At 52.3% G+C, this 19,531-nt stretch overlaps 1 protein-coding gene and 1 long non-coding RNA gene across 4 annotated transcripts; both read right to left on the reverse strand.

Moving 5' to 3' along the window:
- Nucleotides 1–356: 356 nt before the first annotated feature.
- LOC110302613 lies at nt 357–5,548 on the reverse strand. Its single transcript, XR_002378820.2, has 3 exons — nt 5,247–5,548; nt 859–976; nt 357–581 (listed from the first exon to the last, which is right to left on the reverse strand). It is a non-coding gene; the product is annotated as an uncharacterized LOC110302613 (long non-coding RNA).
- Nucleotides 5,549–8,124: 2,576 nt separating this feature from the next.
- Xirp1 (xin actin binding repeat containing 1) lies at nt 8,125–17,919 on the reverse strand. Of its 3 annotated transcripts, XM_029482090.1 has the most exons (3): nt 17,791–17,919; nt 10,749–14,142; nt 10,262–10,351 (listed from the first exon to the last, which is right to left on the reverse strand). In XM_029482090.1, the coding sequence occupies exons 2-3, from the start codon at nt 14,136–14,138 to the stop codon at nt 10,343–10,345; spliced, it is 3,399 nt and encodes a 1,132-aa protein (XP_029337950.1). In that variant the 5' UTR covers nt 14,139–14,142; nt 17,791–17,919; the 3' UTR covers nt 10,262–10,342. The 3 variants fall into 3 exon arrangements, with proteins under 3 accessions (XP_021029098.1, XP_029337949.1, XP_029337950.1); XM_021173439.2 differs by having other exon boundaries at nt 8,125–14,139; XM_029482089.1 differs by having other exon boundaries at nt 8,125–14,142.
- Nucleotides 17,920–19,531: the final 1,612 nt, after the last annotated feature.

Raw genomic sequence — 19,531 nt, forward strand, 5'->3', positions numbered from 1 at the left:
AAAAAAAAAAAAGATACTCTTGCCTGCTACCCCTCTCAAAAGCTCCATCCCCAACCATCCACTTTCTGGTTCTGAGGCCTGCCTGTCAAAACCACTTCACTTGGAGAGAGAGACCAAAATTAAATACAGAGGAGCCTGCTGGGGTGGGGGTGGGGGTCGGGGAGGGGAAGCAGTCCAGCCTCTGGCCATGAAAGTTCAGGGTTGGGGGCAGGGTATGCTTGGTAGGGACTGAGGGATGCTGGGAGAACCTGGAGGCCAGGTCTGCTTTGATGTGTAAAATATGCACCTCAAGGCCTCATCCGGTCTGAAACAGAACATCCCAGCCTTTTATTGATTATAAATGAATAAGGGTCTACTTCCTCCTGCTGACTTTGGGACACAGTTTTGTTTTTGGGGTGTGGCCAAAAGGCTGGAATGTTGGCCAAGACCAGGAAGAGCTGGTGGTTCCACTGCTGTATGGGTTGTGGGACCCTCTGCAGTTAGGAGTATGTAGGCCCACTTGAAGCAATCTGAAGGCTGGGCCAGGGCTCCTGTTGGTAACTGTTTTGGAGCTTTCCCAGATGCAGATTCTGAGGGAACACCTGGATTTTAGGGGCAGAAGATAAAGTTTAGGGAGATAAACTTTTTCTTGGGTGTACATTTGAAATTCATAGGCTCATGCTCTCGGTATTTGGAAGAGGGATGTGGGGGTCCCAGAACCAGGGAAAAGGATATAGAACCCACCCTCAGGAATAGGCAGGCGGGGAGGGAGACAGGCTGTTAGTTGACTGTGGGAGGTGAATTCCAGTAGATTCCCTGAAGCTTACAAGAATCTAAGTTTACAAAAAGATAAGTCCTTCATAACGTGCATTTACCAACCTCAGAACACCTTCCGAGACCTTTAAACACTTTCTTAGACCCTTACTGTTTTGGAAGCTTTCATATCCTCAGGCCTTACGTAAATCATTCCTATCGTCCAGTAGCTGCATCTGTCCCCCTAGAGAAAGCAAAAGGTAAGGCTGGTGACACTGTCCTGTGGCCTCCGTGGGCACCATGGCAGGAATGACTCTCCCCACCCCCACCCCTCCATGAATAAATACATGTAATTAAAAAAACTCCAGTTGATTGTCATCTTAAATACAATTAAGAGGTTTATCATTAGTTTGATGGAATTTAGAAACACCATAGGAACAAACTTGTGGTGCCTCAGTGAGGGAAGACTGGGGTGAGAACATGGTCTCTGTGAGTGAGCGAGCAGCAGTGTTTCCTGTTCTCTGCTTCCTGACTGTGATTAGCTGTCTCAGCTCTGCTGTGACTTCCCTACCATGATGGACGGACGGCAGCACTCCCAACCAACCAGGAAAATGTAAGGGCTTCCTAAAACTGTTGCTTCAAGTGTTTCTCACACCAGGAGAGGTGAGTAGCTGCGTCCTGTGATGCTCTGACAGACAAACCTTTATTCCTTGTAAAGTAAAAAACCTTGTACCTACTGTGTATCAGGAGTCATCCCTGGCACAGGGATGTGTTCTTCACAAAAGTGGCACTCCAGCGAGGAGGGGCTGTCGGGGGAGAAGGCCAAGGACGTAGCACATTCTGCAGTTTTGCCTCTTTCTCATCAAAAGGTGCTACCCATCACCAACCTGCCCTGTTCCCTTTAGTCTGGAAAGATTCGCGACTACTTTATAATCCACAGACAGAGCTTTATTCTTAGGGAATCTGAGTGCAGCTTCTGCTTGCCAGGTGGGCCACACGCCTAGAGCCCTGATCTGTGACACAGCCATGCTTTGAGGAAGGTTACACAGAGAGCAGATGCCCTCCATGTTCCAGGACAGGGGGGAAACCATGCTTCTCCAGTTGTGTTCCAACTCCTGGAATCCACATCATGTCCACATGACATGGGTATCACCCTGGAACTAGTTAAGCTAGAGTTTAGAAGGTTTCCAGTGCAGAAATTGTGCCTGTGACACTAGCATGCACCAACAAACACAAAGGGCAAGACCAGTTAGTGTTTTGAAGGATTCATGTATTCATTTAAAGTTTATGTGCATGTATGTGTGCAGTGCTCACAGAGGCCAGAAGAGGGCATGCTATTGTAGCTCCTGAAGCTGAAGTTACAAGCAGCTTTGAACGGCCCAGTGCAGGCGCTGGAAAGAATTCAGTCTTCGGCAAAAGCAGTAAGTACTTTTGCTTTTGTGGTTTTTTTTTTTGTTTGTTTGTTTGTTTGTTTTTTTTTAAATACAAAGTCTTTCCTGGCTGTCCTGGAACTCACTCTGTAGACCAGGCTGGCCTTGAACTCAGAAATCCACTTGCCTCTGTCTCCCAAGGGCTGGGATTAAAGGCTTGCGCCACCATTGCCCAGTGATACAAAGTCTTTTTATGTAGTCCTATTTGTCCTAGAGCTTGCTATGTAGTTCAGGTTAGCCTTGAAGTTGCAGAGATCCTCCTGCCTCTGCCTCCTGAGTGCTGGGATGAAAGGCCTGTGCTACCACTGCCAGTGAAACAAGTGCTTTTAACATAAGCTGAAATACTGAGCTATCATTTCTCGAGCCCCCTCGTGTGTGTGTGCATGCACATGGACAATTTTTTTGTTTTTTGTTTTTTTTGGTTTTTCGAGACAGGGTTTCTCTGTATAGCCCTGGCTGTCCTGGAACTCACTTTGTAGACCAGGCTGGCCTGGAACTCAGAAATCCACCTGCCTCTGCCTCCCGAGTGCTGGGATTAAAGGCATGCGCCACCACGCCCGGCGCACAATTTTTTTTAAGTTTTAAAGATTATGTATGTATGTATGTATGTATGAGTGCTCTATTTGTATATATACCTGCATGCCAGAGGAGGGCATCAGATCAAATTATAGATGGTTATGAGCCACCATGTGGTTGCTGGGAATTGAACTCAGGACCTCTGGAAGAGCAGTCAGTGCTCTTAACCACTGAGCCATCTCTCCAGTCCCCCCTGCACACACACATGCAATTTTTTTTTTAAAGCTCAAGGCCAATTTTATTAGAGTTTACAGCTGGCCCAGAGTAGGCCAGCTGTAAATGTTGGCAGAGGCCTGGAGGAGGAGAATGGTGGAGATGAGAAGAAATGACCACATCATATTAGCTGGCATAGAAGTCAGACACATGGTGAGGATGGGGCTTCAAATAGAGAGTGTGGAAGTCAAATGTTGGGGAGAAAACCCAAGTGCTGTGGGAAGCATGCTGAGAGAAGAGATAAACCAGCATGATGGCTCACACCTTTAGTAGCCTTACTAGGGAGGCAGAGGCAGGCAGAACTTTGTGGGTTCCAGGCTAGCCTGGTCTACATAGTGAGTTCCAGTTCAGTCAGGGATAGAGAACAAACCCTGCCGCAAACAAACAAGCAAACAAGCAAAACCCACAACAAAACAATAACAACAGTAACAAAAAGAAAAAGAAAGAAAGAAGAAAAGAGAGGAAGAGAGAAAAGCTACACAGCCGTGGTAAACAAAAAGAAAAAGAAAGAAAGAAGAAAAGAGAGGAAGAGAGAAAAGCTACACAGCCGTGGTTCTGTGGTTCTGCAGCCCTGCAGCCGGGCAGCTGATGGGGTTTAGGGAAAACCTGACAAGACATGGAAACACAGAGGAGGTCCTTCCTGTTTAGATAGGTGGAAAGGGCTGGGCGTGTGGTTAACTTTTCCTGGGGAGACATGAACATAGTAACAATCCCACCCAAAACTGACTTGCAAGACAAATGAGTTTATTGGACTAACTTCCAGAGCACAGATGAGAGTTACTCACTGCAGCGTGGGTGACACTGCATCATGGGAAAGTCCCGCCTAGTAGTGAATCCTGAGCTCATGGGAGCTTCACCTTGGAGTCCCCCTCTCGGTATATTCTCTTATAATCCAGAGACCCGCAGCCTGGCATAGGGAGCAGGAGGGGTGGGTCATGGCTGGAATCCTGGGTGAAGTTCCCTGGACCTTAGGCAGTCTCCTTCTAGGGAGAGTTAACTGCTCCATTAAAGTACATTTATCACTGTGTTGTTTTGCTCAGTGAGTTGCCATGGTTACCAACCCAAGGTAATTTGTACTCCAAGGTGGTGGTAGTGGAAGATTGCTATGCCCCGAGGAAAGACCGTACCACAATATTACTGAGGTGGACAGCCTTTCAAGAGGGAAGTTAGGTTGAGATCAAAATGGAGGATTTCAATGAAGATCTGGGAGAGGAAACTTCCAGAAAAAGGATAGATGGAGAGGACCAAGGTCCTGGGGCAGGAACCAACCAGTGTGTTTTATGACCGGAGGAGGAGGGTAAGGAGTAGCTGGGGCCTGGGGGGGTTAGAGAAGAATGTGGAGAGACAAGCCATTCTGGTCTTACAGGCTACAAGAGAGTTTAGATTCCAGACCGAGTAACCTGGGCAGCCAGGGGTTTGTATTAGGGAGGAGGTGTGTGTGTACCTGTGTGCGTCAGGGCCTTGCACATGCTAAGCAAATACCTTTTTTGTTTGTTTTGCTTTGTTTTGTTTTGTTTTGAGACAGGGTTTCTCTGTATAGCCCTGGCTGTGCTGGAACTCACCTTGTAGACCAGGCTGGCCTTGAACTCAGAAATATGCCTGCCTCTGCCTCCCAAATGCTGGGATTAAAGGCGTGCGCCACCACTGCCCGGAGGCTAAGCAAATACTTTACCACCAAGCCATATCTCTAGACTTTTATTTTTGAGACAAGATCCCATGTTATCCTGGCTGGCCTGGAACTCACTATGTAGACCAGGCTAGCCTCCAATTCACAAAGATCTGTCTGCCTCTGCCTCCCAAAGAAGGGAAGGATTAAATGAGTGAGCTACCTTCTCCTTTTAAAACTTTAAAAAAATATATAATTATGTATATTTGGCTTTTTGAGTCAAGGACCTACTATGTAGCCAGACTCTTCTCAAACTGGCATAATATTTCGCCTCAGCTTCCCAGAGACTGGGGTTACAGGCGTGAACCACTCTAACATTTAAAACTAATTTAAGAAATGTATTGTTACTGGGGCTGGAGACATGGTTCAGAGGCTGAGAGCTTGCACTGCTTTTCCAGAAAATGGAGTTCACTTCTTAGCACAGACGGCAGTCAAAACTCCAGCTCCGATAGGAACCTACAGTCAGGTGCATATACCTACACACAGACACACATTCGCATCATCAATAATAAACATTTTCAATCTTTTATGATTGTGTCTGCATGCTGTGTGTGGGTAGGTGAGGATGTCGCTTGCTATGTGTGGAGGTCACAGGATAACTTTGTAGATTCTCTGCTCTTCACTTTTACCTGCATTCTGGGTCGGACTCAGGTTGCCAAGCTTGCACCATAGGCGCCTTTATCGGCAGAGCTATCTGGCTAGTAAAGGCCCTTAACATTTTGCTTGCTTTGATATAGAGCATCCAACTGGGGAGGCAGAGACAGATGAAAGCGGGAAGCAGAGGACGAATTCCAGACGCAGGCAAGGACAGAGCATCGAGGGACCAGGCGCCCTCCCGGGTGAGCCCCGGAACCCGCATCCGTTTGGAATCTGGGAGGGAGGCTCCGCGCGAGGGCTGGCCGGGACGGCGCGTCCTGGCGCCCGGCGTCTGCTCGCAGAGCCAGCCCTGGCAGCACGCCTGCCGGGCGTTTCCTGGCAACCAGCCACCGCCTGAACGTTCAGAACTCTACAGCCCGCGACGTCACCGTCACCTTGACGACGGCCGTGGGAACACGCCCCGTCGGCACCGGGGGCGGGGTCTGGGCGCCGCGCGCTCGGCGCGTGTGGAGAGGGGCGGGGCCTGGGCAGGTGCGAAGGCAGGTGCGGCTGCAGGTGTGAGCGGGGCGGGGCGGGGCGGGGCGGGGCGGGGCGGGGCCTTCTGCACCCGCCGCTCAGCAGCAGCGCTTACCCGCCCTTTCTGCTCCCGTTGCTCTGCAGCAAGGCATCCTAGACCACCCAAACTCAGCTTGCCCTTGCGGACTGACCTTGTTTTTCGCACAGTTTTCTGTGTAAAATGACCTAATCTGCTTATATATTTGTCTCTGTCAGCCCTGTGAGGTCAAGAATGAATTCTGCCTTGTTCATCTCTATTTTTAGCACCCTGTACAGATCCTGGCACGAAGCGCTATTGAATGCCAGTAGCGTGAATCCACAGATTGACTCAATCGTTTCGTTCATTTGTGTGCTCGTTTGACTAGATGAACAACACCGGGCACACGCCCCCTGCAGGTGAGGAAGGAGATATTAAAAAATATTCCAGAAGGCTGTGGTCACATGCCCACGGATTCTAAGCCTTGAGAGATAGAGGCAAAATCAGGGGCTGAAGATCATCTTCAGCCACAGAGCAATTTTGAGGCCAGTCAGTTTGATACAAGATCCTCAAAACCGAATAAAATAAGAAAACAAAGCTACTGGGCCGGGTGGTACACACTTGTAATCCACAGTACAGATGGGTGAGGGGCAGGAGATGACAAAGTCGGGGCTAGCTTGATCTTCAGGCTAAGTTTCAAGACCGTGTCTTGAATTTTAGAAAACAAAACTCTCTCCTAAATTGCAGTACTAAGAATGAATGCCAGCCAACGGTTTTTTTCCATGACAGGGTTTCTCTGTGTAGCCTTGGCTGTCCTGGAACTCACTTTGTAGACCAGGCTGGCCTCAAACTCAGAAATCCGCCTGCCTCTGCCTCTCAAGTGCTGGGATTAAAGGCGTGTGCCACCACGCCCGGCTTTATTAACACTTGTTAATTAACAGTGTTCACAGGGTTTTTCTACAATCACACCCATTGACAGATGAGGACGTTGAAGAGAACACTCCTGTGTGTTAAGTTGCTGGGCCCAGTGGTCAAGTGAGAGCCCGTAGGAGAGAGACAAGGTGGGGGAACATGTAGTTACCTGGTACAGGTATTTTATCTTTTGTGGTATTGAGGATTGACTTACTGGGAGCTTGCATGTTAGGTGAACAAGGCACCACTGAGTGTATACTCACTCCCACACTTTTGTTTTAGGCAGTGTCTCCTTATATAGCCCTGGCTAACCTAAAATTTGCTTTGTAGACCAGGCTGCCCTTGAACTCGCAGAGACCTGTTGCCTCTGCCTCCCTAGTGCTGGAATTAAAGGGGTGTACCAGCATACCTTGCTTTCACACCCTTTCTTTTGAGACAGTCTAATGCAGCCCAGGCTGGCCTCAAACTTACTAGTTGCTAACAGTGACTTCGATCCTCCTGACTCCTCCTCCGAAATGCTGGGATTACGTGTGCACACACCACTCACCCTGAGTCCTGTTCTCTTGACATTCAGATGTCAGATGTTTCTTCCTTAAGGAGGTCCGCCCCTGCCACCTCTCTGAGGCTATTCTTTGTCATGGTCACACTGCCATGATTCATGACTCATGCCTTCTGAGTGGAAAGTTAGGCACTCACCCTCTTTCTGATGTCATCTTTCTTGTCTCTCCTTCTCCTCATGTTAAAAGTCAGTCTCCTCAGACAGCACCCCACGGGATCTTGCTGTCATCCCTGTGACCTACAACGGACCTGGCATAGAAGGTTCAGTGGTTTCTGAGAGAGGGAGAATGGTTTTCACTAAAATCATTGCATTTTTCTAGCCAGGATCTGATCGCTCCCTCCCCAAGAACACCTCCTGCTTGGCACACAATACCTACCCTCTGTGAACAAGAAATGGCTGAGCCATTTCTTGGGCATGGGAATTTTCTAGTGGAAATGCTCCCACCTCTTCCTGCCTAGCTGTACAGGGTGGCTGTCCCATTCTGGGCCAGGATTTTAGGAATTTGCCCTGGAATGGCATCTAAGAACATTAGGAGGGAGGCAGAGATGAGAGGGCAGCAGCGGGTAGGTCTGTGGCGAGTTGATGCCTGTGGTACACATCTCTGTGTGTGTGTACATATGTATTAGAGCGGCACATGGCGTGTGTACGCCTGTGGTGTGCATATGTATGTGTGGTATGTGTATCTGAGTGTGTAGATAAAGTATGGTGGATGTGTGTACACAAATAACCCAGAGCAGGAAAGTGGGCAGGGCCTTTCTGTTTTCTGACGTACGCTGTTGGGGAATGCTGAAGCTTTAGCCTCTGTATTGCCACAGTCAAGGCAGACACCTGGTGATCATGACTGCATTCCCTGGGAATGCAGACTCTGGGGCAGCACATACACAGTCAGACACACAGAATAGGGGATCTCTTTTGGGTTTATTTTTGGGTCATTTTTCCCATTCGGGGTGCAGAGTGGGGATGATGGGGTCAGGAAGGGTCGTGTATTCAACTTCTCGAAACACTATTGACTGCTAGCGCGCTCTCTGTGCCCTTTGGACCACTGGCGATGAAGAGGCAGGCACCCAGTTTTTTCTGGAGCCTTTAGTCCAATCTTAAACAGAGAGCAGTGTCATGTCCAGTCTGCTCAGCCCCGGTCCTCACCAGGGATTAAGACAGCCTGATTCCATAACCCTCCAGCTCTAGGCAATGAGGTGCAGGTTCACATGTGTGAGTGTGAGCTGGGCTAGTGTGGGCTAGTTCTCACAAGCACCTGCCAGGTCCTGTCCCTCCCATCCGGCTTTCCTGTGGATGGCTGCTTTATGTTTCGTGCCTTTTTTTCCAAGAACTAACAAGGCAAACAGCCCTCGTGAGCTCTCTGAAGGCCACGTTTTTTTCTTGGTCCTTGTTCCACATGTGCTGGACGTAGGCCCATGACTCAGTCCTGGGGGAGCTCTGGGAGAGGTACCCAAGACTGGTGGGAGACAGAGGGGCTCACTGGGCAGCCGGGTGGAAGTGGTTACAGGGAGTCCATGTTATCTCAGCTTCTGCCAGGTCACTGTTGAATCTAGAGGGGCTGTGGAGGAACTGCCTTAGCATGGGAGAAGTGTGCAGGCAGAGCTGGGGTCTGGGGTCCGTCAGCGGGTCTGCGTGCTGGGTGATGGTGGTGGAGGAAGTGAGGACTGTATTCCCAAATTGGTCCATCTCCTCATACTGCTCGGTCACTGTTCTCATGGCTCCATAGGACTTGGAGGTAGCTGACCCAGTCTGGAGTTCCAGAACGTTCTTTGGCTGCCCTGTGGGCACAGAGCCCTCGATGAACATCTCCTTTGTCCCAGCCTGATCCTGGGTATCTCTCTGGTAGAGCAGGGCTTGACCTATGCCCTGACCTAGGTGTGTATTTTTCCCTGAGATATAATGACTTCCCTGAGGGCTAGACGCTTCCGGAAGCTTCTTTGTAGCTGACTGGACTGAGATGAAAGTTGGAGAGGAGGATCCTGTGCAGGAAGGAGAGACTTGTAGGAGGCCAGGCTCGGCTCCTCTCAGTGTCTCCAGCCTCCTGGAGGGCAGGACGTTCACTGCTGCCTGGCCTCTGGCCTCTGCGTGATTTCTCATCTTGTCCTCAGGATGGCTCTCAACTTTGTCTTGGGTTTTGACTAGGGGTGGATCTTTGACCTGGCTAGCGCTTGTCTGGCTGGCTCTGCTACTGACTAAGACCTTGTTCACACTGGGATCTTTTGTAGTTCCCTGTGGATGGCTGCTTGTGGGAGCCTCAGACTGGAGGCTAGACATGGAGCTAAGAGCCTTGTGCACTGCTTCTTCAATGTCCAGCAGCCTGGCTAGGGTCTGTTCTTTCAGCTGGGCCACCTCTGTACTCACCCGAGTCAGTTCCCCAAAGGCCTGCTCCATGGAGGCCTCAGTCACGTGGGGGGCAGTGGGAGCCTGAGGGACTCCCCCTCCCAGCTGGGGTACGCCCTCGAAGAGCTTCCGCAGGGCCTGCACATCCACGCTGCTAGATGCTTCCTTTTCCAGGGTTTGCACTTGGCTCAGGAGGCCCTGGAGCTCTTGATGGCTGCCCTGTGGACTCTCAGGGGTCCCCTGCTTTGGGGGGGAGCTAGGGTGCTTTTGTGGTGGGCTGGAGTCATTGTTGAGAATGTTCAGCTTAGGAGACTCGAGGCTCTGGCTGTTGCTGCTGGTTATCTGACCACTGCTAGGCCTGGAAGCCACAGAGCTGAGTGGACGCTGATGCGCAGGTTGCTTCTGGCCCTTGGAGCTTTCAGCCAGAGGCAGGCAGTCCTGGCCTGCTATTGTGGGAGCTTTGGCTGACCCTGGGTTGGCTACACCTGGCTCACCTGGCTTATGGTCTTGTCCTGCTTCTGAGGTTCTGGCAGAGCCTGCTAAGGGCTTGGGCAGCCTCTGAGGTGGGTGGATTTGGCTTAGATGTGCAGGTTTGGGAGGCACTGGGGGTTTCTTTCTTGGAGGCATGGTGGATTCTGCTTTGGAGGGTTTTGTCTCTGACCCTTCAGGGGTTTTCTGGCCAGAAGGTCTGTTGTGAATATGAAGAAGGGGTTCCTGCAGGGGCTCCGGGGCCTGCTGGATGGAGTCCTCCTGGTGGTGGCCTTGAGTTGGGTGGTCAGGTTCTTCTGTCACAGCAGCTGGGAGAGTAGGAGGGGGAGGAACAGAAGCATTATGGGAGTGCAGGCTGGCACCTGCAGCCTGGGGTTTAGATGTCAGGGTGTGGTGAGTTAGAGGGGCAGTCTTCAGGGAGGTGTCTGCTGCCTGGAGGCACTCAAGCGAGATTTGGGGCATCACTTTCCCCAGAGGTTCCCAAGCCCTTTGTGTATGACCCCCAGGCTCACGATACCCCGGCCTGGGACTCTGACCTTGGTCTGCCTGGGGTGGGCTGTGCCTTGGATGGGGCTCTTTTTCAGAAGGCTGGATAGCCCCATGTGGGTCAGAGTTTCTCACAGGGTGAGCAGTGTAGATGCCATCCTGTATGGTCACCCACCCCCTAGGCAGCCCTCTGGGGACTGCTTTGTTGTCCCCACTGACCTTTCTGGGGACTGCTGGAATCCTGGCTTCACTTCCAGCCACGGGCCTGATGCTGCCTTGAGTAACCCCAGTGGCAGGAGTGGATGCTTGCAGAACATCTTGGACAGGCATGGAGGTGGCTACAGGGTCAGAGCCCTGTGGATGCCTGCTCAGAACCTGCTGGTGCAGGCTTTGGGCCTCAGCGGTTGCCAAACGCAGATTCTGCATGGCTTCCTGGAGATCTGGAGCCCCAGACCCTAGAGGGGAAGCAGTGGTTCCTTCTGGTCTTCCTGAGGCTGCCTTCCCTTTCTGCCCAGCATGGCTGATGTCCATTTTCTTCCTTGCTTCCTGCAATGGAGCTTGGGCTACAGGTTTCCCATTTGGAAGGACCACTTTTCCAGCTGCCCGAGATGGAGGTGGGCAGGGTGTGGATCCTGAGATTCTCAGCTGCCCCATCTCCATGGTGGAGTCTAATGGGGTAACATGTATGATGCTCTCAGTTGGGGGAAGCCTCTGGGACTCCTCAGTAGCTGGTCCAGAACTTGGGTCTGTTGGCGGCTCCCACCGCAAACTGTGAAGGCTGTGCAGGTCTCCTTTGTCTATGCAGCTGGCCAGCAGCTGCACACTGCTTCTTTCAGGGGCCCTGCTGGCAAGCTGGGGCTGGAGGGAGTAGGCAGTCAGTGCCACTAGGCCCTGCCCTGTCTCTTGCATCACCAGCCCCGTCTTTGACACAGAGACTCCCAGGCCACAGGCCAGCAGCTGCTGGAGCTCAGGGTCCATATCTTCAATATTCCCAGGGTCACCAGGCCCTGGCAGCGTGAGTGGGTGGAGCTGGAGCTGCCCAGCTGTGTCCTCCTGAACCAGTAGTCCCTGCTGGTCCACATCTGTCCGGCGCAGCACTTGACGGACGATCCTGGGGAGCTCACCACACACCAGCTCCTCCTTCCGTATGTAGGGGCGCCCCTGCCCTGGGCTTGGGAGCACATACTTGGCAAGGCAGAGCTCCCCTGGCCCTCGGGCCTCCATGAGGATGCCTCCATGGTGCAGGATGCCGGGGGTGGCATGCAAAGTCCGAAGGGTTCTCTCTGCCGCTGTCTCCTGCCTCTCTGGTGTCCCATGGCCTGCAGAGCCTTTTGGTTGTTCTTCCTGGAGGTTGTCTCCTCTGATGCTCTCAGCTGCCAGGGAGCCCATGGGGCAGTTTTCAAAGAGCCAGGTGAATTTATGCACAGAGCCTGTGGGGATGGACCCCAGGCTGATTGTGGTCTCCGGGACCTCCTTCTTGCCCGCCTCCAGGGCCTGGAAAACCTCTTTCTGCCGAGATACCTGCCCGGAAGGAATCTCCACCCGGCTGCAGTACCTTACAGGCTTTCTCCCACTGGATTGGCTTGAGGCTGGCAGAGATTCAGTCTCAAAGACATGTCTGTCTGTCTGCCTGTCTCCAGCCGGAACCTGGCTGGTTTGCAGGTGTTGCTCCCCAGAGCCTTCTGCCGGGTTCAGAGATTGGGGCCCAAACATCCAGGTGCAGGACTGTGTCTCAGCCTTGCTCACGGGGTCTGTGACCTCAGATTCTCGCTTCTCTGCCAACTCGCTCATAGGGTAGGTCTCAAACAGCCAGCGGATGGTCTGTACATCACCCTTCTTGGGGAGCTCAGGAGGGGGGCCTCCTGGACCCTTCCCCTCTTCCTCCTCTCGTTTCTGTTGCTCTTGTTGGTGGATCATCTCCAATGGCTGCGTCTCAAAGAGCCACCGAGTGGTACCGACATCCCCAGCCACCACTTCCTGCCGAGTAATACCTCGTACCACATCGATGGTACTGGGGCTTCTACCCAGTGTGTCCAGGGGCTGTGTCTCAAACATCCACTTGTAGCCCTGTACATCACCTCCAACTACCTGCTCTCTGCTGACAGAAGTCAGGGCATGAAGCTTTCCCCTGCTGTCCTGCATAGCATATACCGGGGCGTCAGAACCCTGGGACTGCTCAGCAGAATCAGTCTTTTGTCCTCTGTTTATGTTCCCATAGGCTGAAGGCTCACCCTGCCCGATGCTGTCTAAGGGAAGGGTCTCAAAAAGATTCTTGAAAGTTTTCACATCCCCTTTCAACCCATCGTTCTGGGGGACACCCTGAGGCAGAGGCAACACCGAAGTACCATTACTGGGTAGACACTCTGTCACAAGCCCCTCACCCTCCTGTTGACCCACCCGTTGCAGGTGGCCCACTTGGACCTGGTCTCTGAAAGCATCCAGGGGTTTTGTTTCAAATAGCCAGAGTGTAGAGCGGACATCACCAGGAATCACCTCCTCCTTGGGTGGAGCCTCTGCCTCGGTTTCTCTTTCACCCTTCAGAGTGTCCAGGGCACAGGTTTCAAACAGATGTCGCTGATGCTGAACATCTGGGCCAGGAGGGATGAGATCCGGAGATGGCTGGAAGTCCTTCTCGTCCACCTCGATCTCACGAATGGCATCCAGAGGCTGCGTCTCAAAGATCCAACGAGTTGCACTGACATCCGGCAGGGCTCCCTCCTCAAGGGAGATCCCCCGAATCACCCGCACCTGGCTGGGGTCCTGGTTGAAGGCATCCAGAGGTCGGGTCTCAAAGAGCCACCGAGCAGACCTCACTGCATTGCTTTGAATCTCCTCCCGACAGGCAGCCTTGACTTCGTGGATGGTGCCCTCTGCATCCTGGATGGCGCATAGAGGTTCCGTCTGAAACAGCTTCACCGTCTTCTTCACATCACCCTTCAGCTCCTGAATCTCTGAGCGCAGCTCTAAAGGGCTCTGCTCCTGGATAGAGGGGCGGGAGCCCAGCCGGTCCAGGGGCCTAGTCTCAAAGAGCTTTCTGGTTCCCTGTACATCTCCAGTGGCTGCAGGTTCCCTCATGGTTGTCTGTGTTGCCTCTTCCTGGCCTCTCAGCGCATCCAGTGGCTTGGTCTCAAACATCTGTCTGGCAGCTCGGACATCACCCCCTGATGGCCGGAGTGCCTCCGGCTCCTGATCTGAGCTGTTGGTAAAGGAGCCTTCCTCAAACTTTCGAGAGGTGGCCTGGACGTTGCCACCTGACACAGGTTCCCTGGCAGCTTGCCTCTCGTGATCGCCAATGGCATCTAGCCGCCAGTTCTCAAAGATCCAGCGCATACATTGAACATCGCCCTCAGTGGGCTCCTCCGAACCGAGGACCTCTGCCAGGTCCTCAGCCACAGCCTCCTCGAGGTTCTTCCGAAGCTCAGGGTGGATGTGTTTGTAGAGACGCCGGAGTTCACTGGCTTGCCGCTGCTGCTGGAACTTGGAGAAGGATTCTTTGGGGGGCGGTGGCGGCAGACCCTCTGGGGCTGAGGGATGAGGGAGGGACAGGTCCTCTCCTGTCCTCATTTGGATGGTTGGTGTAGGAGCTACCTGCATCTGGGCATCAGCCATCCTTCTGGGAAGAAGGGGAGAACCTGAGTTAAGTGAGGAGCAGTTCCTGGGTTAACTAGCACGAGAGAGGCTCAGGACTGTGTGGCCACTACTAAGGGGCTCCCACATCTCTGGATCTCTAGCTTGGGGCTCACTCTGGGGCTAGAGTATGATAGTCCATCCATCCATCAGTATGAGTCCCTGCCTCCTAGTTTCACCTGGGTCACTGGGATCAAGCAGGGCACAGCTAGCCTGGAGACTCCTTCCAGCCCCTGGAGGGATCCAAATATCCAGTAGGAAAGCTGGATGAATCACCTGCATCTCCCTCTGTCACAATCATTTATTCTGCCAGGCAGTGGTGGCACACGCCTTTAATCCCAGTACTTGGGAGGCAGAGGCAGGCAGATTTCTGAGTTCAAGGCCAGCCTGGTGTACAGAGTGAGTTCCAGGACAGCCAGGACTGCACAGAGAAACCCTGTCTCCAAAAACCAAAAACCAAAACCAACCAACCAACCAACAAAACAAACAAACAAACAAACAAACAAACAAACAAACAAACAAACAAACAAACAAAATTTATACTCAGCAGACTCCCAAGCAGTGAGGGCTCTGAAGAGTGCTGTCTTGGCAAAAACCTAAATTAAATGAAGACTCATTTCCTATAGTGGTGAAATTCCCATGTACACCACCAGAGGGCGCGCTTAGCATGGTTACTAGAAACCTTTCTCTAACCTCCACTTCTTGGCTCTCTTCAACCTTTCCCAGGCCCCTGGGTCCTTGCTGGCAAAGTAGAGGCCCAAGGAGGGGGGATTGCTCATGTTTAGGCAGAGCCAATGTTTGAATTCCAGGTCATGGTTTTCATTTTACATACAGACAGGGTCTCAAATAACCCCCATTGGCCTCAAACTGGATGCATAGCTGAGGGTGACCTTGAACTTCCCCCTGCCTCCTCCTTGCAAGTGTGAGATTTCTGGAATGTGCCACCAGTGCACATGCTGGGGATTGGACTCGGGCTTCGTGCATTCTAGGCAAGCATTGTCCCAGCTGAGTCACCTTGCCAGTCCTAAGTTTTCTTCTTCCCACAGCTCTCTGCAATTAAGGATAAGAAGCTTGAGTTTCGGGTCAGATCTTGCAGAATGAGTAATGCAGAATAGGCTGTGCTGACTTCCAGTCCCTAGACCTTACTGAAGGCCTGACTCCCAGGAAATTGTAGGATTGGGTGTGCTGGGCTTTGTTATTTGCCATGAACCCGAACCCCTCCAGTCCTGCATCTCTAGGAGAATTGGAAGGTGATGTATCCAGGGTATGTATGTGTGATAGAACATTGTGGGATTAAGGTCATTTCTGCCAAAGCAGCTCTGGACATGAGAGGCCTGCCCTGGCTCACAGAATGCCCTCCCCAGTTGTGTACCAGCAAGCATAGCTTGGAGAGTCTCTAGGGCAGGGAGGGCTTCAAGCCAGAATCTATATCCTGCCCCAGCTTCCAGCAAGGCACGCCTCTCCCTGACTCTCCTCACACCTCAGAGGCCTCACCCTCCTCCAGCCGTCTTCTGCTCTGTTTCATGTATGTCCTATCTGTCTTGCGACAGGTGTTATGACAGTCCCCAGAGGCCATTAGAAAAAGAATGTAAAATATGTGCCCCCTCCTGCTACCCCAATCCACTGCTCCGCCCTGCACTTAGCACTAAATATAGCTGAGGTCCAGGCCTCGGCAGACATCACAGCACTCAGAAAGAGGTTCCAACTCAGCCAGGGAGACCTGGTGTGCCCATGCCCTTTCCATACTTTGGGCTTCTGGAAGACACTGACTTCTGCTTCCTGTGAAGTACCAAGGTATTTGACCTGTAGGCCAACCTGTGGATACCCATCGCCCAAAGGCATCTGAGGGTGTGCGGTGAAGCAGGAATGCTGGTAACAAGGGACAGAGCATCTTCCTGACCTCTTGTCCTCCTGACCTCCTACCTCAGAAGGAGGAGAAGGGAGAGCTGTTTGCTCACTCCCTCCCTGGCCTCTCCACTGAGGATATGAGAGTCTGGAGGAAGCAAGATCTGACATCCCCTTACGGAGCCCCAAGCAAAACCTCAGGGTGGTCCCTCTTGTCTCTGAGCTCTGTGTAGGAGACCACACACAAACCCTCTGCTCTATCTAGTCACCACGAGAGCGGCCTGAGCAGATTTCCTATATAGACTGCCGGCTGTCCCCAGCTCAGACTCCCAGGGATCCCCAGAATCCTTGCTAGGGTCACAGAGGCTAAAGAATCTAATGGCCTGTTGTTAGGGGATACAGAAGCCCAGCAAGGGGACAGGGGCTGCCCATGGAGGCTCAGCTGAGGTCTCAGAAAAGGCTGAGGCAGGCTTTTAGGCTTCCCGGCTCCACTCTCATCTGGCCTGAAACTCCTGTGGGCAGGTTTGGGGTATAGCAATTTCAAAAACTGCCCATGAATAGGTCCCCTATGCTGAGATAGTCACTCAGCACTGCCAGCTACTCAGGACCACCCACCTCCACCTCGGACCCTCTTAGGTGCCAGCCTGCTCTAGATGCCTACCACTAGGCACATTCAGATCTGATCTCTCCATCCTGAGTCACCCCAGGCTTAGCTGAAGGATTTACCCATGGGACAAAGTCATCCTACCAAAGCTGCCTCACGAGGGAAGTTACTCACAGGCTAGCCTGGGCACAACATTGCTTGCTGGGGCTAGTTATGCTAAGACTGTGACCAGCAATAGCTGGGGACTGGGCTTGACATGGGCCATGTTCTGGCTCTGGCTGCCTGGGTCCCTTGCCTTGTCTCTTTTTCAGACAGAGTCTCACCCAGTTCAGGTTGGCCTCGGACTCAGTGAGTAGTTGAGGATGACCTTGGACCTCAGACCCTCCTGAGACAGATTACAAACATGCAGCATCTTTTCTGGTTTTATTTGGCGAACCCAGGGCTTTGTGCATGCTATGCAAACACATAACCAGCTGAGCTATGTCCCGGGCTCATAGCTGCATCTGAAAAATCAAAACTTCTGCCGGGTGGTGATGGCGTACACCTTTAATCCCGGCACTCTGGAGGCAGAGGCAGGCGGATNTCTGAGTTCGAGGCCAGCCTGGTCTACGAATTGAGTTCCAGGACAGCCAGGGCTACACTGAGAAACCCTGTCTCAAACAAAACAGAAAACAATCAGAACTCCAGGCCAGAATGATGGGCCAGTGGTATAGGTACGTCCTGTTATTTCTGAGGACCTGTTATTTCCAATCCTGTTTTTACCATGTGTCATATACATGGTCAAAAAGAAACAAGGTGCTCTGACCCCTACACTTTCACCACGACACATGGACCCACTCACATGCACACAAAATAAACAAAGATGTAATTTAAAAATTAAAACAACACAAAACTCCTGGTGACCACGTGAAACTGCCTCTCGCTGATGCTAGATCAGAGAGAACCTGTTTCTTGGGCCCGCCTGAGGTAGCCACAGCAACTTCTGACCACATACAAACACTTGCTACCTTCTAGAGATAAGTCCTGGTGGCTTTCCTCGCTGAGGGCCTGTACACCTGTACCACATCCTCTCCACACCTTCCCCGCTACCGCTAGACTCCCTCCTGACACCCACGCTGCAAGGTCCAGAGGGCCACGGAGTAGAGCGGTAGCCTAGCCTATAACACAAGAGGGGAGGGTACTCACCAAGGGTCTGGCTGGTGTCTGGGTGCTTTTGGGTGTGTAGCCTTGGGGTCTGTCGCTCTGCCGGGATTCGTTGTTGTCAGTTCTGTTCTGTTCCTGGGTCCCCTGCCTCTCTCTACCTTGACTCTAGGTCTCCGTTCTCTGCCAACCAGGCAGCTGCCTTTATCTGGCCGGCTGGGGGTGGGTGAGGGTGGGGGCGGGGGAGAGGCTATGTTCGGAGTATTAAGTGGTCCGGTTATTTTTAGGGCTTGTGGAAGTCACTTTTCCATCCTGGGGAATCAGTTACAATTCCTCTGGGCTAGGGAGGGCTAGGGTGGAGGAGGAGTCCCATTCAACCCAAGTCTGCCCCGAGGACTGGGGTGGGTGACTCAGTCCTGGATGGAGACATCTAGGTTATTTTGAGGAGATGAATAGGGGGACACTTGACGTGTGGGTGACCCTGTCCTCTCATCCCGGAGCAGGCCCCCTCTCTCTATGCTGAGCTATTGTTACCACACATGGTCCACCCAGCCCACAGCCCAGCATCTCCCTGAGCGCAGGACCAGGCTTCTCACTACCAGAGTCACCTTCATGTAAAAGGCTCAACCTCTGTTTCTCTCTGTGCAAAAACAAAGCTGGCCTGTCTCCCGTCTATTCTTACCCTAGCTCCACAGCCCAGGTCTTTGAAGTTATAAAGGAAGTAAACTTGGGGGTGAGCGAGATTTCTGAAGGAACAGGCCCTTAATTTATCAAAAGATCTGAAGGATGAATAATCCATGGTGTCCCAGCCCGTGATCTGGGTCCATGGCTACTTCTAGACTCTTCCCTCTGACTCACGGCCCAGACTCTCTGGGAATGGCTGGGAGGACCTACACATGGTAACTGACTGTGGAGTTATTTCTGACCCTGGAGTCATCATCTTCGTGGTCACAGATGGAGTGACAGACTGTGCACCTGTCTCTTTCTCAGTCACACGGAGCCCCGGGGGACCTGGCAGACTTCATCACTTACTTGGCACTAAGGCCGGTGTGGAGAGATGCCACAGAAAATACGGAAGTGGCTTTTGTCCCAGGTGGGTGTAGCAGGAATGGCACTGCCTTTATGTAAATGCTGCGGGCCTCGGAGCCACAAAAGCATCTCCTGCAGGAGGACCTAACTGAGGACTGCCTGAGAGATAGTTGACTGCTGGTGCAGACAATGCCAGCCAATCAGGTTCTGCAGTTTAGGAGAGACGCTTTCTTGGTATCAATGGGGCATGGGTGGAGGATATTAAAGGAGCTTATAGCAGCATAGAGAGAGCTTGCTGCATGCAGCCTTTCTCACCTGTTCTGGAGTCTGTCATTGACTCTGTGCCACCTCACCTCCAACCCTCAAGGGCAGGTAGGGTCAGACAGCGAGTAGCCCAGGGCACAGGCAACAGGTGGGAAGCCAGGCTCCTCTCTGGGTGTGAGTGTCCGGTCTTCCTTCTGGATTACATGTGCCTTCAGATGCCAGGGGTGATGACAGGCGCGTTGTGAACCTTGTCCATGGTGTCAATACCATCCTGTTGTCAGCTTGGGCCTGGGAGGTGCATCTTGGATGCCCCACCCCCCTGTCCTCATCCTCCACTCCAGAATCTTGGTTGTCCCTGGCAGGGGCAGAAGTGGCAGAGCCTCCCTCTCACAGGGTGTACCAGAGGAAGCAGGAACATCTACATCCAGCAGTGAAGGCCTCCCTGGGTGATTTTGAGCACTGAGTGAATTATCATACGAAAATGACTGTGCAG

Source organism: Mus caroli, chromosome 9 (genome assembly GCF_900094665.2).
Source record: "Mus caroli chromosome 9, CAROLI_EIJ_v1.1, whole genome shotgun sequence".
Classification (NCBI taxonomy): Eukaryota; Metazoa; Chordata; class Mammalia; order Rodentia; family Muridae; genus Mus; species Mus caroli.